The sequence below is a fragment of the Rhinolophus sinicus genome, linkage group LG04 (assembly GCF_036562045.2).
Source record: "Rhinolophus sinicus isolate RSC01 linkage group LG04, ASM3656204v1, whole genome shotgun sequence".
Lineage (NCBI taxonomy): Eukaryota > Metazoa > Chordata > Mammalia > Chiroptera > Rhinolophidae > Rhinolophus > Rhinolophus sinicus.
Window position 1 is genome coordinate 21,869,708 of NC_133754.1, and position 25,715 is coordinate 21,895,422.

General features: G+C 32.0%; 1 protein-coding gene across 1 annotated transcript in view; it reads right to left on the bottom strand.

Annotated features, from left to right (window-relative positions):
- The window catches only part of KLHL1 (kelch like family member 1), a 301,848-nt gene that overhangs the window by 79,567 nt on the left and 196,566 nt on the right, over positions 1-25,715 (bottom strand). The window contains exon 6 of the mRNA XM_019751890.2: positions 1,608-1,794. Within this exon, the coding sequence (XP_019607449.1) occupies positions 1,608-1,794 (187 nt within the window). The remainder of the gene's footprint in view (positions 1-1,607; positions 1,795-25,715) is intronic.

Here is a 25,715-nt window from a genome sequence, read left to right on the forward strand (position 1 = left end):
ATTAAAATTTAATTAACATGTATAAAACCATTACCCATTGATGAAATCAGAGACTTTGATGAATGTATTTACTGAAAGTCACTGGAAATCACGGTATTTACTTTTACAAGTAAAATGAATGTGTTACAATGTTACAATAAATTTTGCATGCTCCAAAAAATGGCTAATTATGTCAGTTGATGCATGTTATTCGGTATTTATCACTCTCATAAGGACAACATACGTATAGGTTAACAGATAGGTTTTCTTAGCTTAAAATTTTTTCCTTTAGCATACTTTCTAATATAATTTTGAACTGTTTTATGGTCAGATTTGTGTCTGATAAGATATTTCTGTTTCCCCACTTTAAAAAAGAGTGTTTTAAACCACTCTTTTAGAAAACTCCTGACATGTTCTCTTAAAGTAATATCATATTTTAAGAACAGAAGAATGGTGCAGACAGAGAGGCAGGGAGGGAGAGACAGAAAGAGGGGGAGAGATTATGCCGTTTCTCCAGTTCTTAAAGCAACACATTATTTACCCTTTTAAATAGTTATTCTTTTTTTATATATGTTAATACTCTAGTGCACATTTAATATGATAAATACTAGAATTCAACAGCCCAGTAAATAGCAGTTAGACTTTTTTTAAAAAAATTAAACCACTGAAAAACATCTAAGAGCTATAAGTTATGTCTGTATAGATGAAAACGGGAATGTGTTATTCTTTATTGACTACATAAATTGTTTTCTGATTACATAAATTATTAGCGGCTATTTGGGATCTTACTTCACAGTGGTTGAACTAAGTTTTGTTCCTTCTGACTCTTTTATAACAAAGCTCTCTTAGTTGGGGTTGAAAATGTGACTGCACTCTATTATTGCCAACTGGATTTTTTATATGAGCATTATAGATGGACAATGATATCATTTATTAGACACAAACATATGACATATTATTTGACTTATGTACTTATTCAAGAAATTAAAACCCACATAAGAAAGGATGAAAAAGACAAATGTTAATGGCGATTTTCCACTAAGAAAAGTAAGAACAAAACCTTCAGATGTAGATGATTCAATTTTTAAACAATTCGTTCACTTCCTTCTAAATAGAAAAATTGATAAAAACAATTAAATTTGTAAATTGTAACTGCTACAATGTTTACACTCACTTATGATTAATTGCCTATTTATTTGTCTGGCTTCTGCTTGAGATATGAGATTCTTAACTCCTTAGAAGCAGAAACTCTTCATAATATTACTCTTAGCAAGCAAGTGGCTGGCATATTACATTCCCTTTACTTAGAATGTAAATATAGTTCTCAATATACCCAGCAAATCATTTGGGCTGTGTTTTCTAAGTAAGTGCTTTAAATCCTCTTTCATTCCATATGCAATCTTGTATGTAATGTACAAGAGATAAAGGATTTAAAAACGAACAAGAAGCAGAAGCAGCAACTACAGAATGAAATAAGAGGTGTTTTTTAAATGTTCCCTTAATCTTAAATTTTAATGACTAAACCTAGGTTAATGAGAAATGTGTTGCTATTATACAGATTCCAGTGTTAAAATTGTATCACGGTATGATACAAGGCATGTATTATATAGAGATCCAGAATTATATACCTTTGTTGTTGTCCATTCCTCCTACGGCATACAGAGTTCCAACTGTAGATTTTCTAGGTTTAGTTCTTGGACTTTGCATTAAAGTTCTTCTTTCTGGCAATAGATGATATTTCATTGCTTCCAGAATTAGTTTTTGACATTCCAGATCATTCTTAAATAATGCATGGTTTTCTAGGTCAGCCAGTATCTGTAAATAATACACAATCACGGTTAATAATGCCATTATAGGAATGAGCATATTACATCAATAGTTAAAATTATAAACTTAATGTCTAGATTACTCCTATGTTGAGAGGTATGGAGAATGTAATAAGAGTTAATTACATTGACAAATAGAAGGAAAAGGCATTCCTTCTAAGGGAAATAGAATGGATATTGTTTTCAGTTCAATATTATTTATTTATTATTATTTTACTATAGAAAGTATAAAGGGACTTCTGGAGGTCTATTTTCCATTCCCTTTCCTCTTATGAAAGCTGTTTATAAATCAAATATAGCTGCCTATAAACATGTCTGATGAAGGAAATTAAAAAATAACCTTCAACAGATTAGGTCATAGCAAGCCGATCATAAATATTTATATACTTTAAGGTGTTCCAGTTATAGTTTAAGTGCTTTTCAGATTAGGGGAAAAAAAACATACAAACAAACAAACAAAACTCCATAAAACTGAAAACAAGGAGGCAAATTTAATAGTTTCCAATAGTGAAACTAAGAAATTTTATTCCAAAACTTCAGCACGCGAGACAATAGTGTAGGAGCAGCAGTTTTAAGCTATATTACGTCTCTCTTTGCTGCACCAGGTTTTCATCCTCACAAATTCTTCTGTGTGTGTTTGTTTAAACACATCTAAAATATGTTGTATTTTCTTCTTCCTCTGTTGCTCTTTGTATTCTCTTTTCCCTTGATTCTTTCAGTATCACATTCTCTTTTTTTAATTAAAGTTTATTGGGGTGACATGGTTAGTAAAGTTACATAGGTTTCAAGTATACAATTCTGTAATATATCATCTATATATCACATTGTGTGTTCACCATACAGAGTCAGTTCTCTTTCCATCACCATATATTGGATCCCCTATACCCTCATCTATCACCCCCCTCCCCCTTTACCCTCTGGTAACCACTAAACTATTATTTGTGTCTATGAGTTTTTGTTCATTCGTTTGTTTGTCTTGTTCCTTTATTGCTTTCAGTTTTATATCCCACATATCAGTGAAATCATATGGTTCTTGACTTTTTCTGTCTGACTTACTTGGCTTAGAGTAATAATCTCAAGATCCATCCATGTTGCCACAAATGGCAATGAATCAATGTTTTATTTTGAGTGACAGTTAAATCTGTCATATAGATTTAGAAAATTAATAGAGAAAAGTTAACTCACTGACCTTTTCTCCTACACTGTTAAGAAACTGTACCACATCTGTGTACTAATTTTATTGAGTACATTAATATATGATATCAGCATATAATTAAATAGTTTTAACACTAGGATTTAACCTTAATTATGTACATTTATCTAGCCATTATGATGTATAAATTACAGTTAGAGGTGCCAGAAAGAACGTAAAAACATATAAGATATCATAAATAAGATGTAGGAAACATAACTGAATAACTCTGAGGTTGAATAGGAGTGAAACGTATTAGAGTTACCAGATGCTTTGGGATATGGAAGGGAAGATGTTTAATTAAGTTCAAGACTATGTTTCCCTTCTTGTATACTAAACATAGTTGTCTTCCCACCGATCCCATTTTCATTCTGAACACTTAATACGAAAAAAAAAAAAAAAAAAAAAAAGAAAGAAAAAAATGGTATGGAAAAGGACAAGGGATCTCCAGCAGAATTTTTTCAAAGAACACAACCAAAATGCCCTTCGATAGATGAATGGATAAAGAAGTTGTGGTATATATACACAATGGAATACTATTCAACTATTTTACTCTTTCAGTAACATTTTTATTTTTAATCACCAAAGAGGATATCTATTTATAACAAGACCTCTGTGGTCTTTCTAAACTTAAAAGTAAATAAGTAAACATAAAAAACCTGAGAGAGAGAAAAATGGAGAGAAAGGGAGAAATTTTAATATGACTTTTGGTCATTTGTGTGTCAGAATAATTTTTTTGTACATCTAAGCCTTTTCCTTTCCTTAAAAAAAATAATTAGCCTTTACAATGATAAATTTATATATGTCTGATGTTGGCTCCATCAATTCTTCTTTTCTCTCTTTTTCACTTTTTATGGGAAAATTTGGGATTAGTTGATCATAAAAATAAAACTGTTACTAGGAGCTCTAGGAATATGTTAACCAGATTATAAAATAAAAGGTAATATAATTATTAAAACAATAGCTTTTAGAAATGACCATCAATTTTGCTATTAAGATACAAATAATTTGTTGATATTTTTAGAAATTGAATTATATGTTAAAATAGCCACATTGTTAGCAACATGAAAATATTGATGAGTGTTTTAATCCTGTGTGTTTTACACATTGACACTTCTCAAACTTCAGTTTTCCAAGAATATTTATACAAATGTATTTCAAATGCTTGCAATAAATAGAAAATCATGACTGAAACTATTGCTTCATAAAAATGGAATGCATTATTCAAGTAGCTAGTTTTTTTCCAAACTCCAAATAAGGAAATAAAATAAATTTGCATATAATTTTTAAAAATGTCTTCTTTCTGTATAATTTATCTTAATGTGTCAGGGAAAATGCTCTCTTGGCTAGAATCTTTGTTGTTATTCTCTGCACTAACTTGTATATATAGATACTCCCTTATATTGTAAATAACTTGTTTTCTTATCACAAGCAAACAAAATCAAATCCATAGATTTATTTGTGCTGCATGACCTACTCTTATTACATAAAGGACATACAATTCGAATTTTATATTAAAAGTCGGAAAATATTTACATTATAAAACTTTGCATTATAGATAACCTTCTTAAAATACCATAAAGTAATGCTATGAAACATATATTACAGCAACACACACCTATAAATAAGAAAATATCTATATTGTAAACTATTACTTAAGTAAGATTAATACTACATAAATAAAGATATAATTTGAAAAGCAAGGTAATTAACAGAACCGGTGCAAAGCATTGCAAACATATCTATACTTTCCACCTGATCAGGAATTCCATCAGAAAAATGGAATGCAATATTGAATAAACACTTAAAGAAAGATAATTTTAAGCTTACTGTGGACCAAAGAAAGTATTAACTCTTCTAACACTATATCCTTGGGCTATCAAGTTTATGAAAACATTCTTACATTCATTAGAATGCGACAAAATTTCATATATTTCATGTTATTGCATAATATCTCAGAGTTTTATTTTGCTACTGGGTGTTATGCTTTAAAAATCAATTCACAGAATTTGAATCTACAAAACAAATTTGAGTCCTATGAGAAGTGACAGTCCTTAGAGAACAAGTGCCAGTTTCACACAGTCTTTCAAGTTTTCTGCTTGACAAAATGAGTAAGATGAATGATAAAATATGCCATAAACTGCAGGAAAAAATGATTGTCTACTGTGTCTGATAAGTAGGTCTGATACGGGTAAGATATATCAGGTATTTGTAGTAAGCAGTTTATAAGACACTCCACTGTCTTACACTCAGTGCTAAATAAACGCTGAGTCTGTTTAATATTCCGTGTAAGGTGCTGTGAAAGGAGAGTTCAGTTATCACAAAACTTTGTAGCAACACAATAAATGGTGAGCTCATAGGTAAGGCTGCCCTGCTTTGCAAGGGAAAACATAAACTGTCTCATGCCTACAGAGATTTTCTATATCTCTCCTCCCCTTCAGATAGATTTTCAAAGACATTGAGCGAGGAAAACGGAAAAGGATGCTGGAAACTTGGCAATGGTAACTTAGTTGGTTCACCATTGCTCACAGCATTTCATCAGTTATTTCTTGAGTATCTGCTGTGACTGGAACAACCTAAGCTTGCACAAGAGAAAATAGTTCAACTGTAGCCAAAGTATCAGCCTGCAGCCTGAAAGAAACTCATCAATCTGAGAAGTAGATCCTCACATTACACTTAAATTCACATTAAGATCACTTGAAAATAATTTTGCCAAAGGATGGAATTGTGAAATTTTAAGAGACTGAAACATTTTCTAGTCCTTCTTTACTGGTATAACCACTGTTCTGACTAAAATATTTGAGGATATTATTTATACTATAAAATAAATGAGAATAGCAGATATAATAGAGCCTTCTATGTTCTCTTTCAGTGCTATCATTTCAAAAGAAAAACACAAATTACTGATGAGCTAAAGCTTACATAAACACAGCTGAGTGATTCCCACTGAAGTATTTGAAAAAACAAGAAAAAAACATCTATAAAATAAGGAGCAGGTTCATTAACTTTATTCTGAATACAGAAATATTTGATTGCCTTAAGATAAAAAGTAATTACTAAGTTGACAGTACAAATAGAGAATAATGACATAATCAAAACAAGTAGACCTCATAAAACTAACTCAAATGATAGTTCTTATTAAAGACAAGTGAAATGGGTTTTATGCTGCCATAATTTATGATTAACTTTTATTTATTTAACATGGGTTTGCAGTTTCATGGGTAGTTTGAAAGCTCAGAATTTCTAAACATGAAATAAGTGACCCTGTGCCCTGTATGAACAGTGCCTTCTTTCGGAAAGCTTTCATTGCCTCCTAAGTAGGCTCTGGACCTCCCATGCCAGCATTCATTCATTTATTCATTCATTCAGCAAATATTTAGTAGAATCAATTTTGTGCTAAGTGTTATAATAGGTCCTGGATACCTGCAGTCTCTTTCATCACTATTCTACTCAAGTCCATCCTCCTTTTCACCCCTTAGAAAACTTTCATTAATTTACTCATGTCTAGGCTATATTCAAAACCATGCACTGGATTCTTATTGTTTGCAAAACATTATTCAGCACACTCAGATCAGCATGCCAAGAATTCTACGATACAACACCCTATTAGCTATTCAGTCACTTTCAACAATACTCTGGGGCACATTATTCTGTGTTTCAGAATTTAGCTCTTCTGATCTCTTTCCTCTCATCTGAATAGATTGTGCTTCTTTGTAACAAAAGTAATATCTGTAATACCTTTTCCCTCTGGGGCTTCCATTAAAATATGACCCGATTTTCAGAGTACACTTTAAGTTCTATTCCTGCCATGAACACTTACCTCATTGTTCAGGTCACAGACAACATAATTTGTTTTTATCAGTCATATCAGACTTTAATCAATTGCCATCTGTGTAGTCACTTAAGGGCTTATTAATCACACTAAGTCGTAAACTTACAGGAAATCAGGAAAAAATGTCCAATAACTCTGTTGGGTAGAACTAACAGGGTTATATGCTCCTAAGAATTGGTCCATAACTATTTAACTGATTGATCATTTACTATGATTATGGTACTATTGATTTATTGTAAATAATGTATTCAGTATTGAAGTTGGAAAATATACAACACATAGGAAGAAATATACTCAATATCACATCTGAAATTACTTGCATAAGTTAATCATTTTTCATAAATACTTATGGTCTTTCAGAAATATACTTAACAATCATATATCTATATTTCTAAATGATGTATCCTATATCTCTGTGAGGGCATGCATATTTTCAGTTGCAGTAAATAGCAAAATTCCATTACACAACCAATTTGGGATCTTGGACATTATGGTGAGGTGATTTGACTTTTAACCAAGACACAGATTCATCAGAGAGATCATTATTTGTGTTAAACTCAGATGTTTCACTGGCAATTCAAACTCACACATTTAAATCTGAACTTATTCTTTCCCATTACTATGTCCTGCCTGCACCTGATTTACACCTTCTATTTTTTTATTGATAGTTTAGGGTATTTCTTTGCCTGTACTTCTATTTTAAGCTGCTTCTATTTAATCTGATTCAAACAATTTTAGAAAATATAAAATATGAATACATAAATATTTCCCAGTCTTTTTTTTCTGAGATACCTTTTCCATTCATAATTTATTTAGCAAAGTTTCTTATCTTCTCAGTCAACCCCACATACAAAGTATCATCAAATACTGTAATTATAATATTGCCTAAGACGGTTCCTAGAACCTAGAAATATCTATATTTCTAGACAATTTATCTGATATCCCACTGATGGCATGCTTATTTTTAGTCATAGCCAATAGCGAAATACTATTACACAAATATTTCAGGATCTTGGACACTATCCCTTTTCCCTTCCAAAAGACACCTCACTGGTTGACATTCTTATTGACTCTTTTCTGAATTTTTGAGGACTAATAATTTGAAATCTTGTGTATGGTACAAGAAATCATAAACAAAATTCAGAGTACGCCTACATAGTGTTCTAAAACATATTCAGAATTTACTGTCTTGCTATCTTTTTCTAATTTCTTGCTTTACAGTTGAAAGTGTTTCCTAGTTCAGGTGCATTTCCCACTGTACCTCCAGACCAACTTTCCGTGTTTCCCTGAAAATAAGACCTCGCCAGACCATCAGCTCTAATGCATTGTTTGGAGCAAAAATTAATATAAGACCTGGTCTTATTTTACTATAATATAAGACTGGGTATAATATAATATAATATAATATAATATAATATAATATAATATAATATAATATAATAATATAATATAATATAATACTGGGTGTTATATTAATTTTTGCTCCAAAAGACACATTAGAGTTAATGGTCCAGCTAGGTCTTATTTTTGGGGAAACAGGGTTCTATTTTGACAAGTCTATTCTATTTGCTATCTCCCACATGAACAACTTCTTAATTCCATCTTTACTGTGATTTTTAAATCTTTGCACTAGCTGACTCTTAGTTAAGTATATTTGTTTTACCTATGTTTTCAATGAACTTTTAAAAATTTGTCTGAGGTAAATGGGATCTAATATATGGTGATGGAAAGAGAACTGATTCCGGGTGGTGAACACACAATGTAAGATACAGATAACATATTACAGAACTGTACACCTGAAATCTATGTAATTTTACTAACAATTGTCACCCCAGTATACTTTAAATTAAAAAAAAATATTGTATTTTCATAGATAAATCAATATTCTTAGGACTTAGGCTTGATCTGTGATTTTCTCAATTCATGATTTAGTATTGGATTGCTTACACTTAATAGTCACAAGTAGAAAAACATAGTGATTTTATCTTGCTATTATGGTTTTACAGGTAGCTGTCTCATTTCTAAATATTAACTGTATTTGAATTTTAAAGTTGAGATTCGGAGAAGTATATTTTTATACAATTCAGTTATTTGTAATCTTATTTTGCAAGAGGATAATTGCAAGTGAACATGTTCAAATGTGTGCAGATTCATCAGAGAAACCATTATTTGTGTTTATGCTTCCTTTAGCTAGTTCACAAAAACATTTCTGATTGGCAAACTGGTCACAGTAATTGGTAAGCCGTCTTTGCCATCTCAGTGAGGAATCAGACACAGACTCAAATTGAGTAGAATGTAAATTGAAAATTTATGCTTTTTGAGGACACCATTAGACTTATGAACAGAGATTTGCTTAATCTGTTAACACTAAATTAATTGAAGCCATTCTTAGCCTTTGAGTTTCATATAGTAACAACTTTCGACTTGTGAAATATGTATTGGACTATGTTTGTGTTATAGCCGGCATGACAGAGAGATACCTAAGGCCTAGTATTTATCTTCAGAAATATTATAACTGGGAACATTATCATAATGTTTCATAAGTATGTTTGTATTTTCCTGCTGCTTCTTTTTCTAAACTCCCCCATCCTTCCCACATATGGTCAGCATAATCTTATGTGCCTAATATCTATTACAGGACTTGCCTGGTGTGGATAATCTCCTAAATTATAATTTACACTAACTTTCTGGATCACCTTTTCTTGTAGAACTCATGTATCTGCTAATCACCTAACCTCAAACGATCAATGTCCTCAAGAAAATAAACCTTGAAGACATTTAATCATTATCATTGGATAGTTTTTACTAGTATCTTATAGGAATAATTACATTTCAAAACTAGCTCTTATTGCCTGAAATTGATGAACAGTTTTATAGTAAAACAGGGTGTTCAAATCAGAACCTGAATTCAAACCATCTTCTGATAATGAAATTATTCCTGAAATTATAAATCTGAATTGTGATATTCAGCATAATCCTGCATTTCTGTACATTTTTATTATAATAAATTTTTTCTGAGTGAAGAAGAAAGCCCACAGACAAACCATAGCAAATGCTATGGACTCAGTTCAAGGGTCATTCTCAAGTATACTTTCCTAGAGAGGGACATATCTGCAAGTGGCTTACACACTACATCCAGACGAAGGAACTACCTTAAGCCTGTAAAGAATATCTGGTGCTACAAGAAAGACTGAGTATTCTTCCTTTGCTTCTCCCATATTTTATATCAGAGACATTAATTCTGATGATAAGAAGAAAATGATGCTCCCAGAAGTTCTCTGACACAAATTTTCAAGAAAGCTATTAAAGAGACTGCAGTCATACTATTTGGAAAACTGGATCCTTCGATTTCATTAATAGCATGGACCTAGTATTAATTTTTGTTTTGTTTTAGTCCTATCTCAATTATCTTGAAAAAATACCTTTTAATTTCTCTCACACTAATTATAAGGTATCAGTCAGTATTTCACTTCCTTCATTTCACTAAGAGAAGATGGAGAAAGAATTTTAATCACTGCATATTTGCAGATATCCAGCTTTCTTTAAATTTACTCTGATCAAAGCCCAACATACTTCTTTTGATCATCATCAGTGAAATAAGTTCCTGTGAAAACATCAAGGTAGATGCATCTTGCAAGTCAATAAGGGATTAAAATAATTCTCCCAAGTAAAGCTAATTCCACTGGGCAGACCCTCTCTCTGTAGAGTTTCTAAAATTTGGGTATGAAATGAGTTGCTCAAACATCCTGACTGAAAAAAATTCAGGTAGAAAAGAAAATCATGACTTATTAATCTTAATACTAATGGAATTGAAATAACTGTAATGTGTCAAACTCTATGCCACACACTTTGGAATATGCAAAATTAATGTATCAGTTTTTTATATTATAATGAAGCATATAATTATTATTGTCTAGTACTTATAGTTAACTACAGTATATTAAGCTGTGTTGAGCAGCTTAATATATCTTTATCCAACAGCCCAGTTTTCAGTTGGTTGACCTTTTCAAAACAGGAATCATTAAACTATCTACTCTTTTTCAGTTCTTTATATATAACCTTCCTGGACTACAATAACAGTTGAAAGTCATTACAAGAAGCTATATTAGTCAATCTAAAATATATATATATATGCTGGAAAATAATTGTTGAGAGTGGTGTCCACGAGCTCCTGCAATCCCACTTCTGGACATTTATACAAAGGAAATAAAAACACTAACTCAAAAAGATATCTGAACACCTGTGCTCACTGCAGTATTATTTACAATAGCCAAGACATGGAAGCAACCTAAGTGTTCACTTATGGAGGAATGGATAAAGCAAAGGATGAATGGATATACATAATAAAATGTGATAGGGCCTTAAAAGAGAACGAAACCCTGTCATTTGCAATAATATGGTTGGAACTTGAGGGCATTATGCTAAGTGAAATAAGTAAGACAGAGAAAGTCTAACACGATATGATCTCACTTATATGTGGAATCTAAAAAAAACACTGAACTCAGAGATACAAAGAACAGAGGCAAAGGTGGCAGTGGGTGGCCAAAATTGGTGAAGGTAGTCAAAAAGTGCAGCCTTAGAGTTATAAAATAAATAAGTCTCAAGGATGCAATGTACATCATGGTGACTATAGTTAATAACACTGTATTATATATTTGAAAACTGAGAGTTCATCAGGACCCAGAGATCAGTGTATGGAAGAGAAGCATCTCTACCATTATAAAGATATGTAAGTACCCTCTTTCAACGGATACCACCTTAGCGAGAAAGAAGATTGCATATGAGACCCCTTGAGAGGAAAGACAGAGCCCTAATAAAACTTTGAACTTTCAGTTTTCTGAATAGTCATAGTTGTGATCCATATTTTTTTCTAATTTCTATATTTTTCTAACTATTAAGTATAAATTACTCTTTAGTACAAATAGAAGCTTAAAAACAAGATGGCATCAGTTATAAAAATTAAATGACTTCTTTCTTTGTAGAAATATGAGTTAAAATTAATATTTCTAACATCCAGGAGAATATATTTAATTAATTGATGCAATAGACATTTATCATGTTCATACTGTCTTAGAGTCACTCTTCTAGGAACATAAACATAATAGAACTGTTTCTGAATTCAAAGGCGTCATAATTTAATAAGACAAAAAGATGTAGTTGTAAGAATATAACTAAAATATTCTGTTTAGAAAAGATGACTACTAATAGAGATACGGGCAAATTGCTCTAGGAAACAGGAAGATATGCTTAGCCAAGTGCTACTTGATAAAGTCACACTAGAAGGGACCTTCCTCACACTGAATTAATAAAGATAAATACCTGTTTGCCAGGCATGGAGAAAATTAAAGGGTATTTCAGGAAGATCATGGGTTCAGGGGAATGAAAGGAAATCAAGTAGACTTCAAAGTAATATTTATCAAAATACACCTTGCTTGGTGAGCTTCTTTTCATAATAAAACCTTTCTCTCGCTATCTCTTATCTCTATCCCTCTATCTCTTTATTTCAATATCCATTCATTTATCCATTCATCTATCCATCCAACCTTCCATCCTAATATATGAAGTCATATAACTATATAACCCTAATATCCTTCTTGAATCCTCTTTATTCTTTCATTCAACACATCAAATTCACTGAACAGACAATACTTGCAATTTGATCTTCAAAATATATCCAGAATATATGTACTATGACAACCCAGGGATAAGCTAGCATTATCATCACCTGCATTATTGTAATATCTCCTAACTAGTATATCTGCTTCCAAATTTCCTTCTTAAACAGTGCTGGTTATTTTTTATTTGCTTCGCCATTATTCATTTTGCACTATTCTCTGCCCTGTTGAGTTCCTGTGAGACTGAATCTTCCGGAACTGCATCATCTGGCTCTCTTGCTAGCTTGCTCTTGGCTGGTTTCAGCCAATGGAGTTTATAAGCAGAAAGTCAGAGAGTGTAAGCAAACATAATATTTCTTCCCTACTGTCTGCATAATGTGGCTGTCATGGTGTCTCTTTATGACTACAGCTCAGGAAGGGTAGCCTTTCTGCCACGGCTCCAATCTTTCTTGACTATGTAATAAGGTTTCCTCCACCGTGCCCTTAGTTTAGGGTCTTACGTATCCACTCAGTTATTTATATGAAGCTTAACATTTCAGGTAAATTTTATCTCCTCCTGGGATCTTACCTATTGTGCTACCATATTGTTATTTTTCACACATTAGCTAGAATAATACTTTTAAGATATAGTTACTCTCTACTTTTGAATACCTCATCTTCTATATCCTCGCTGCCTTGTTTAAAGAACTCTAATCACCTTGGCTTTTGCTGTTCCTCAAACATGTCATGCACATCCTCACCTCAGAGCTTTTTTCATTTGCTGTCCCCTTTTCCTGGAAGACTCTTTTGTCTAATATCCATTTCTTTCTTTTGTTTTCCTCCTAATTTCCTTCCTGTCTCTGCTCAATGCTATTTCTTCATAGATGACTTTCCTGGCCAACCAATATAAATTGGCAACCCCAATCACTCTCTTACCTTGTCCCAGTTATTTCAATTTGTAACTCATTTTACCAGCTGAATTATAATGAATGCATAGTCTGTATGATGTCTCTTGCTACTGCTCCATTCCGTTCTTCCCTTCCTGCTAAAATGTAAGCCACATTAGAGTCGGGACTGGTTGATTTGATTCAATGCTAAACACACAGTACATATTCCTGTCACATAGGTAGCACTTAGAAAGTCAATAAAATGAGTGAGTGAGTGAATGAATGAATGAATGAGAGATTTCTAGATTGATTTCACCAGAATATTGATTCTGACATTTTATTAAAGGTAGCATTTTGGATTTTTATTGTTTTTCTTGTTGTATACGTATGATTGATTTGCATTTTAACTAATATAACATATTTATAAAACAAATACAGATTTTTAATGCAAAGTATCTATGTAAAAAATATTTATATGAAGCTTAACATATAGGCCTGTGTAAGAGCTTTCTATTAAAAATAGCTATCAGAAGAATTAAGGATGAATATATTGATTACGGATTTTTACACCTGGACATGATATAGTCACTGGAAGGGGTAAAAGACTAAAAGACTATAGATAGAGGAAATCAATGAGCCACAGTTTTAACCCTACTGAAAATCTACAATCAAAGAAGGGCAATAAAGAATGAAAATGCAAGGAAGACCAAGACTTAGAGAGAAATGCATATGTATGTCATATAGGACTCAAAGACAAGGAATGAAAGTGTTAAATAATGAAGGTCTACAATGCCAAATGTAGCTGAAAAAATAAGTAAAGAAATAGTTGAGAAGTTCATTTTGGCGATAGAAAATCCCCATGGACCTTTGAGGACACTGATAACTCACACTGGGCGATTTTAAAGAATGATGATGAATAAATGGAGACGACTGACACTTCTTGAATAAGAAATTTGGAAATAGCCTTGCAAAACTTAGGGCCTTTCCTGCCAAATCAAATGTGTTTGATTATAAAAGTGATTATAAATGATTATAAAAATTCCATTATATACCAATACACACTAAAAAACTCTGTTAAACGATCTGTCATCTATCTTTCAATCTTACTACCTTTCAGATTGCTCTGTTGTTGAATTTTTATATAAAAGGAATAAGGCCTAGGAAGGGAGATGCCCGATATAGCTGTATAAAAATAATGCTTTATATTTTAGTGCCCTCAGAAATGTTTAAGAAATAATATAAACAGCAATCAATTGGATATGCAACAGAGATTCCTTAGCTAAATTTAACCAAATGAAAGAAAAAGATAAATAACTGTGAGCAAGTAAATGCCAATAAGCCATTAACATGTCAGTAGAATGTGTTTTGTGTCAGAAAATCTAGTTTCAACTTTAGGCAAGCTCATGCTAAGTGATTGTTAACACATCAAATGTGTATAAAAGCAAAGACTAATCTTGGGAATGATAGTAGAAATAACAACAGACAAACTCAATGTAATCTCTTAAACAGTCCTTAACTAGTGTGCTACTATCCCTGATTCATTCATTCCTTACGTATTCACTCAGTTATTTTGTTGAGATCAGAAACATTCCAGTCATTAGTCTGAAGTTATTCAGTGCATTTATATGTGAGATATAAATTTTCACTTAAATTAATGAGAGGTTCAGCCACTCATAGCAGCCACAAATGTAATGCAAAGTGTGTATCAACAAATATATTGATTATGTTTCTATTAATATTCAGTACTATATTAGAAACCACTGAGGATATGCAGTAGAATATATAGTTTCTATGTACAAGACATACAAAATCTAAATGGACAAAGATGCATTGTAAGCACAAACAAGTAGAAACAAAAATAAGAACATACCAAGTTTCCTTATATCTAACATAGGCTACTGATTCAATTTCTGAGGGCAGCATTCTCAGAAAAAAAGGGAGTGCCAGTGACACGGTAATATATTTTTTCTTTCAAAAACAAATGAACAAATTTATCTGCATATCTGTGGAAAATGTGGCATAAAATTTCAGCAGACTTAAAAATGAATAAATGTAATAGAATGTTTATAGATTCAGGAGTCCAAAGTTATGGATATAAGTAATTTTAAAAATCTAGAATAAAATATATAATGTAAAACAAGTTCATTTTATCAGATTTTTCTAAAAATATTAATTCCTGTATGATTCCAATCGGATATTGCCTTCAGAATTCCATTGTTTAAAAGAAACTTGCTAGTAAGTTCTTAATTGAAAACAGGTTAATGAAATTTGACAAAGTACAAGCTACCTTTTCTTCTATAATGTTCATAGGGAAGTAGTTTATAACCTTAGTTTCTTATAGTTCCTGGGTAATCTCATCCATATGGAGTGTTTTGATCACAATACATAGAGAACACTGAAACTCTAGTCCTCAGGGGAGAGAAAAGGTGATTTTTAATAGCATCTATAAACTCTTTCAAAAATGTCTCAAATAATGCAATCCAGTATTATTCTATGCACTGCTCTCCAAAGTTGTTATTGTATCTTGCCAAATAAGTGAAATCACTTTGTGGGTCAAGATGGAATGAATTGCTTTTAAGTTTTGGTGTCCAGATTATCTTCAAAGGAAGTATAAATTTCCCTCCATCGATCTCTCTACCTTGTATGCTTTCATATACACATGTGCATATATATACACATATATGCACTATTTGCTAGTATTTCAGTTTATCTATTGACATGTTTTTAGTTTTAAAAATAGCTTCAGTGGTATCCTATCAATACATAACTGTGCTGCATTTTACAGACAAGTAAGTTTGTTATATATTTTGCTGAATATAACTTCTTATCTTGCCCCAAAAGAGAAGAAAAAGAAGAAAGCAAATAATTGAAGATGATTAGCAAAGAATATCATGATTTTGCTTTACAAACTACCACATATTTGATTCATAAGAAGGGCTATAGATAATCTTTCAACATGTATCATATGATAAGTTAATGAAGATTTCCAGAATACTCAATGGAGAAATAAATTATATACAAGTTGTTATTAGAGGGAAAATTGATATGCACAGAAGGAATATGGTTTTCATATATATAAATTATATATATATATATATATATATATATATATATATATATATATACAATGACAATGTTTACACAAAAAGGAAAGCAAATATTAGAAAAAAGAGAGACCAACTATAAAATCCTGAACTTGGAATTCCAAGGTTCCATTTTACCAAAATACCCAGGGCAATGTTAGGTGGTAGAGTATATACTTTAATGCCGTTTACATATGAGAAATATTTCAAGACACTTTCATTCAAATGTGGATTTTCATCAATGAAGTTTATTTTTATAGTTATTATTTGAACAGTTGAACAAACTTGTCTGCATATCTATGGATCACATGACATAAAAATTTCAGCACAGACTTAAAAATGGATACATTTAATGGAATGTTAACTTTTGTAATTTTATATATGTGCATAAAAGTTAATTTTATTGTCATTAAGTGTTCCTTATAGCCACCAGATTATCACAACTCACTGAGGTAAATACAGGCAAATATAAACTCAATACAAAGTGAGTTTTAATTTTTAAAAATTTATTTCACTTACAGTTGATATCCAATATTATTTTATATTAGTTTCAGATGTACAGCATAGTGGTTAGACATTTATATAATTTATGCAGTGACTTCCCCAATTAGTCTAGTACCCACCTGGCACTATAGACTAAGTGAGTTTTTAATACTTGATGTTATGGACTAAATTTTATCCTCTTCAAATTTATGTGTTAAACCCTAACCCCCAATATGACTGCTTTTGGAGATAGCGCCTTTAAGAAGATAATTAATGTTAAATTAAGTTATAGGACTGGTGTCCATATTTCCACATAAGAGGAAGATACAACAGAACACATGCGCCTGCTCTCTCTCTTTCTCACTGCAGAAAGGCCATGTGGGAATACAGCAGGAAGGCGACTGTCTGCAAGCCAGGAACAGAGATCTAACCAGGAACTGAATTTCCTAGTAACATACCTCTAAATAACCTAAATAAAATATTACCAGTATTAGTAGTGGAGTGTAAACAGGTTGCTATGAGAACACTTAGGAGGAGCATCCATCTCTGAAAAAGGGTAAAAGTGATCGAGGAAGTGCCACTTAGGAAAGTCATCTGTGTTGAGTTTTTAATGGAGAACCAGGTAGTTAATCAAGTGTGTGCATGTCTCAGTATGGGGTTCATAGTATGGTAGTAGAAGATGGAAGTCTTGCCCTATGCTCAAGCAGAATTTCTTTTTTAAACTATGTAACTTTCTACAAGTAGGTTAATGACTATGTGAAAGAAGGTTGTAACAAAGAACAATGCTTGGAATGCTAAAAATATAAAAATATGGTATGATATATATGTATACGCTGTCATCATTCCAAAGCCATTTAACATTATCATTAAATTTGTGTTTTAAAAAGTTCATGCTCATGCATTGTAAAGAATGGATAGAGGTGGGGAAAGATGTCACTGAAGTGAGGCAATTATCATGGAGTCCACCACAAAAAAAAATAAAAAATGATAAGGCCTAATCTAAAAACAATGATAATACACATGGAAAGAAGAGATTTAGAACTTTTTAAAGAAGCACGTTAACAAAAAGTTTGGTGACCCATGAAATAAGAAGACAATAATTGCTGAGGAATTTAAAGAGAAGATACGTAGGCTCCATTTCTGAATATGGGATCATACAAAATGATATCCTTCTTTCCTGAAAAATTGACCCATCAGATGAAATGGATATTTATCATTTAAATAAATCTCTACATTTCAGGCATAGCTTATTTATCTGTTTATTTATATACCCATATATTAGCATATGCAGAGAATAACAAACATTAGCATGACTGTATGTTAGCATGAGGTGAAATCTAATGGTTAGGATAAAATTCCATCGTTTATTTTTATAATAGATGAATATGAGTATTATGAGTGACTACTCACGGAAATCAGATTACACAAATTCTGACAATTAAGTTTGCGAACTCATCCTAGATAAAGTGCTACATAACTCATTGCTAAATATCACTATAGTCACCTTTGAAGTACTCCTGTGGAGAAGCTATGCACCAATGCCAGTGCCTAGTCTACCCTTCAAAGCAATTTTGAACCCTTTTTCTGGAATGGCCATCAGAGCTGTCATCGTATTATCCTTGATGTACTGAATGCCATCAAAATGCCTTCCTTTCAATATTTCCTTTATCTTCAGGCAAAGAAAAAACTTATTGGGGGCCAGATAACATGGCTAGTGAGGGTGTTCCAATACGGTTATTTGTTTACTGGCTAAAAACTCCCTCACAGACAGTGCCATGTGAGCTGGTGCATTGTCGTGATGCAAGAGCCTTGAATTGTTGGCGAAAAGTTCAGGTTGTTTTCATCTAACTTTTTCAGGCAACCTTTTCAGCACTTCCAAATAGTAAATTTGGTTAACTGTTTGTCCAGTTGGTACAAATTCATAATGAATAATCCCTGTGATATGAAAAAAACGTTAGCAACATTGCTGCAACAAGTTCACAAACTTAATTGTTGGACCTCCTAGGTGTTCATTGTGATTAAATATTCATCATTCTCTAAATTCTTATCATATATTTGGTATTTCTTATTCTTTGCCTCCTTTTGAAAAGATTACAGCACTTATGCTGAATTGGAGCAAATTGGGAAGTTGTTTAATGGTTTGGAAAAACCCTAAAGCTGGCTGAATTGAGAATAACACAGTCATTATTATTTATGACTCTATTTCCAGGTCTTTATAGGTCAGCTTATTGAAATCACTGAATATGCTTCTTTTCCAGTTCAGCAAAGCCAATTTTGCAGGCTACTTTATGCTAGACATCCTCATAGAAATGGAAGAAAGCCAATTTTTAAAAATATAAAGACATCTAGAATATCTCTAATTTAGAATAATTTAATCTAAATGAAAATCCATTGTTTATTAACCTTTACCATTAAAAACTCCAAAATTAAAAAAAAAAAAAAAATGGAACCACCTAGAACAGTGCTTCCCTAGTGGTGTCCTGTAGACCATTCTTTACAGGAGACTTTAATAGCCATTACTTGAAATAAGTGTTTTCAGAAAAGCCAACGATTCCATGGATTAGAATTAAGTGAGTTTCTTTATTAGGCGATTTGAGAGACTTCATTGTGATGAGCTGTACTGTGAAATATCAAAAGAGGGATATGGCATAACGGGTTTATAAACTTTTTTTTTCTTTTTAACATGAAACACTTGCGATGAGTATCTTCAAATAATATCTGCTTAGGGACAAAGTGTTGGGAAATGCTAATCGGGATCAAACCATTGAAAATATTTCAGAGACCAAATGTAGAGATAATAAGAAGGCTTAATACCCATCATAGCATGCTTTAGTAATTTATAATTTCAGCATCAACATTTGTCATTTTATCCAATGGGAAATATGGGATATTTTGGCTTTATAGATCACATATTTAATCCTATACATATGTTTAATGTATATTTAATCGGTCCAAGTATTGAAGAATATATAATTCTAGGCTGCCTGAATTACTAGGGAAGAAAAAAAGAAGAAGAAATAAACCATGGAATTGTGAGGGATTTGAATTTTATAGAAATACAATAAGAATAATATGTAGGGATATCATAGTATTAAGACATAGGTGGAAATTAAAAATAATAATAATAATTAAAAAGTGTCCTTGAGGTAAGGTAAGGTAAAATACTTTTCATGTGAAATAATATTTTAAGCATTTTGAGTAAATGGCATATGCCTTTTGAGGGGGAGCAGAGTTTGCCACCCAAAATTGTACCTTTGGGATATTGATTAATTTAAGCTGATTATTTTTAAGAAAAGAAAGACTTAGGATAAACTGTGACCTTCCCTCAATTGCCTAAAAGGAATATAGTTAGAGAACCTGCTCCAGGAAGAAATACATCATCATAAATAACTATAGTTTCATGTGAACTAGTGTGTGACAGGTAAGGAGGAACCTAGCGAAGCCCATTTATTTGTTCAAAGTCCTTTCTGTTTCCCATTGTTAAAGATGACCCAGCAAACATTTACTTACCAAACATTTGCTTTTTTATTTCCATGTGAATTGCCTTCCTGCTCTTTGAAGTCCCAAACCACAACCCACACCCTCTCTTCTCCTTAATTCAAGACGCTATATAAGCATTTACTACCCTATCTGTCCTGAGTCTCATAGTCTTATGGAACCCCTGTGTGTACATATGCGTTAAATTTAGTTGTATTTCTCCTGTTAATCTGTCTCATGTAAATTTGATTATTAGTCCAGCTAGAACTTAGAAAGGTAGGACAAAATGTATTGTTCTGCCCCTACACTTTAAATATACATTCAATGGTAATGAATTCCATAGAACAATACATGATAATTTAAAAACAAATAATGAAAACATTACCTTTTAATTTATCCTCTCTTCCATTTTTTATCTTCTGCTTTTCACTGCTTAACTGTCCCACACTCACAATCCTGAATTAAGTTAGTTATTGTAGCCTCTTGTCACACCATGAAAATAAGAAATATATATATGTAGCCATGTCCTTTAAACTACAGCAGAAAAGAGTTCAGTAATAGAATATCATTTATTTAATACTTATTTTTAAAGCTACTTTTAATCAGTTGATACACTTATTTTTAAAATGTTCTTCGAACAAAAATATTTTGCTTTAAAATTAATAATTAAATTTGATTCTTTAAAAATCTATTGATTAAATCATTTTTCCATGCCAAAGAAAAAAAGATTTCCTTTAGTGAAGAAATATTTTAAAGTATCACAATAGCACTTTTAGATTATAGCAGTATAATTCATTTATAGTCAAAGAAATAACAAATGTGTGTAATAATGATAAGAAAATTGATATGTTTTGATGATCATAACTTAAATGAGTCTGAAAAATGTACTAAATATTTTGCATGTATTATTCTATTTAATTCTTTTTCTGTAATACTTGTCTTTGGGTAAATTAACTGTCTCCATTTTCTCATGTGCAAACTAAATATTCATAATACAACAATGGATATGTCGTGAAACATTTGACAAGATAACATGCATAAAGAACTTAGAACTCTACCAGCATATTTTGCTGATAAAGAAATCATAAAATAGACATTATGACTATTGGAAAAGTTAATAAATATAGACACACAGAGATACATATTTAAAAAGTACAAACGGTATATGTATCAATATAAATATGGTGATATTAATTTCCACTAAAGATGCAATAAAAAACCTTTAAAGACAGTATTTATGTAGAGAAATAAAAGATGCAGATGTATATTTAATCAAGATGATAGTTATAATAAACATTGAGAGACTCAATAAATAACAATTATGTGATTATAAATTTCAAGGAAAACCTTTATAGATAATTTAATATTACTTAATGGTTCAGAAAAACATTTTCTTTAAGTTACAATAAAAGTAGGCTTTGTGATTTAAATTACCTAGCTTCCTACTTGAGATATAAACAGAAAAATTCAGCTGTTCAGTATCTGTGTTGTCATTCTGCTGTGGGTGTCACGATGACAGCTTATACTTCAACATGGGTTAAATGTGAAGACATGAGTCAAAAGATAATTTCTTTGTTGTTGATTCTGTACAACCTTATTCTTAGCGGTGGAAGAAATTCTCATTTGAGGTTTCGGATTCCTAAATTTCATTTTAAGTGTATCAGAGTATTATTCAATTAAAAATGTACCTAAGATAGTCTGCCTTAATTCTCAGAGCCTCAGTTTCTATCTGCAAAACATTAGGAGGCTGATTTTGAAGGTCTTTTCAGCAATAAAAATGTGAGAAAGTAAGGTAGATACACGTTAATTGTAATCATTCACATATCTTCCCTGGTAATTATGATAAAATAAACTCTAAGCTGATCTCAATTGGCCTGAAGAGGAAGGGAGGGTCAAATTAACAAAGGTAAAAAAAAAATCACACTTTCATAAACTATTGTTTGGATTAAAAAAGAAGAAAAAAGCAATGCACCCACTTAATGACTTAGAATTGATGAAGTTAAGTGACAGAAGGCTAACAAAAATTTCTTATAATAGAAAAGTCAAATTGTTTCATTAACTTAAAACTGATCATATAGAAAATAAATAAAATTTCTTCCAATTTCTCAAGAGTATTGAATTGGAAACTTCAATGTAAATGCGGGAAACATTCAATTAGTATGTGAGCCATTTTTTTAAGCTAGAATGTAAAATAACATGATAACTCAGCACTATCAAGATTGTTTTAGGATAATTTTCCTTTATATTTAAAAATAATTGCTCCAATAAATTTTGAATATTCATACAAAATAGTATTTATCATTTTTAACATGATCAGTGTACCACTTTATTACATATTGAATATTTTTTAAAGCAGCAGCTTTATGATATTGGGTGACCTGTGTATATTTTCTACTTAATTAGAATGAAAAAGAGTGCATGTGCCTGATTCTCTCGATAGCTGTCAATGTTCAGTTGCTCTTCTCTAGGGGGTATTTTTGTTTGTTTGTTTTCTGAGTCACTAAAATAATAAACTGATTTGTCTGATACTCTTGGAAATTAAAATCACAGTAGTAGTTTCAATACGTGTGATAAAATTCAATTCACTTGTGGTTTCTTCACATATCTCTTAGTTTGATTCCTTTCTCTTAGGAATGTTTTAAATTATGGAAATTAATAAAGTAATTTTAAAGTTTTTTTTTAAGTCATAATTTTCTTTTTGTCATTTAAAAGTTGTGAATGATGACTACATTGGAAGGGATCTAAATTTCACTAAAGATAATTTATGTGATGAGCAAAAAGGGAGCACTTCATATTGTTTTGTTTTCCTTTAGTACATTTTGAATGAAGGAAAGATTCAAGAGAGGTTTGAGACATTATGAAAATTATTTTTTTTTCAAATAGGGAGACATGTTTCTAATTCTCTGTAAAATTATCTATGTTAGATTATGTTCAACAGGCATCAATACTTAGGAAATTAAAACCTATTTTCACTCATAAAATATTACTGTCAGTGGGAATATTTCCATCTTCTTCTTGCCCTGATGTGGAAACTGAGGCCCAATGAAATTAAACTTTCCAGATCAAACACTAAATTAGTGTCACTGTCAAAAGTAGGATCCAAATAAACACACATACCATTACCTGTGCTCACCTACCAACATCCACACACACATATTTTTTGGTTTCACCTATTGACATAGACAATTTTCCAATTATCTTTTCTACAGCCAATCTATCCACTTGTGCATGAAATTCCACCTACTCTAGTACATTAAAAGGAAATATTCCAACAATTTTTCCCTCTCTCTTACATCATCAAAATTTCCCTTTCTCTGGATCCTACCTGTGAGTATACATACATGCTTGATTCCACTCTCCCCGTTTGACATTTATCAATTTATTAACTCTCAGCTGCAAAATCATCCTTTTCCAATGTTTTGTGAAAATGGACCTGGGCCCTTTTTTTTTTTTTTTTTCCTTGCCTGCTGGCACTATGGTCAAGTTAGTAGAGGCTTCTGCAGACACACTATAGGAGGAATGACTTTGCTTCCTGGTTTAAATGTGTCCACTCACCAGGTTCCTGCAGTGAATGCAGTGTTTCCAGTGCCTGCCTCTGCAGTGCATGTGGTCAGCAGAAACCTCCATGCTTTCCACAGGAGGCCCCTCAGGTGATTTTGTAGACTGGTGTCTCTATTGGGATACCTAGAGGGAAGATTTTTAGTAAGTTCTAGAGGACAGATTTCCAGAAAGTTCTGTCACTGCTTCACCACAAGGCCACCCAGTGAGCCATGGCTGTGTCATCTTCAAGGAGGCTTGGATCTCAGCTCTGGGGTTTGGTAGTGATGATGGGTGCTTCCTCGGGTGCTCTATCTCAGCCCTATGGGTAGTAAGTAGCTGTTCCTTATATAGGGGGTGCCCCCCCAAAAGTAACATTTTAAGAGATGTTATCTATGTATTACTTTTTTAAGTTGAATTGACTTACAGTAGCAATGTGTAGTATGGCGTTCGCTCAAAAGATGGCGTTAATCAAATGAATGCTGGTGTCATTCATTGTATTACAATTTTAATATGTGTGTTTTTTCCTTTCTTAAAATGTGTATACATTTTTGGTACTCTTTGTATATCCTCACTTAATGTTTTGACAGGTTCTGCAACTTTAAGCAAAACTACATATAACAAAACCAATTTTGCCATAGGCTAGTTGATATAAACAAGAGTAAAATTCGTATGGCATCTCATACCTGTCACAACAAAACGATGTTATTCAAAGACCTGCTGTATTTCTGTCTTTTTTAGAGTTCTTTGTTAGAATTCATGATTTTTTATTTAAATATTCCACACTGAAATTTCAATGTGGTTTTGTTTCTCCTCCATGGACCGAGGCTGATAAATCTAGTCACTTACCGACTAATTTTTCTGTTCAGTTTTGCAATTGTAAAGGTACTATATATTTACTCTTTTGAATTTATATTTTCTCATGTTTGCTTTGCTGTGTTCCACAGAAACTAATCTTCTCAAAGTCGCTGGTGATCTTCATGTTGCTCAATTAAAAAATCAATTATTGGGCATCATTCTATTTGACCTCTCAGCAGCATTTGGTCCAGCCTATCACTCACCCCTCTGTGATAGTTTATTCCTTGAAATCCCAGGACATCAAGCTCCCTAAGTTTTTAGTCTATGTGGGTAGTTTTTCCATTTCAGTCACTAGGTTCTTTCTTCTTTTTATCTCTAACTGTAATGATTCAGTGCCCCAAGACATCATTCTTAGTCCTTTTACCTTATCTATACTCACGTATTTAGTGAGACCATCTCATATCATGTCTTTAAATTATATCCATATGTGAACAGCTTCCAAATTTATATCTCCTGGCCATACCTCCACAACTCCTGAATGATGCATTTAATGCCTATGCAATGTCTCCACTTAGAGACCTCATAGAAATCTTAAAGTTGGTGCTCCATAACAGAGTTCAAGCCAAAAAACATGGAATCTCTCTGATTCCTCTCTTTCTCTCATTCCTTCATCTAACCAGCTCTACTTTAAAATATATCTAGAATGCAAACACTCCTCACCATCCCCATTGCTACTTCCTCATTAACCTCATCTGAACTCTTAAATAAAATCTCTTACCTCTAATATTGTTGTCACATAATAACTGATTTTCATTTTCTACTAGTTTCCTTCCAATATACTTTCAACATAGCAACTAGAGAGTATATTTAATTGTGTACATCGGGTCAGACTCTCCTGTCCTCCAAGCACTGCAATGGCTCCCATTACACTCCAAGAAAATGCCAAAGTTCTTACAACAGTTTACTAGATTTGCACCCTCACCTTCTCTGAATTCAAGCTCACTCCTTGGATCACTCTGCTTTAGCA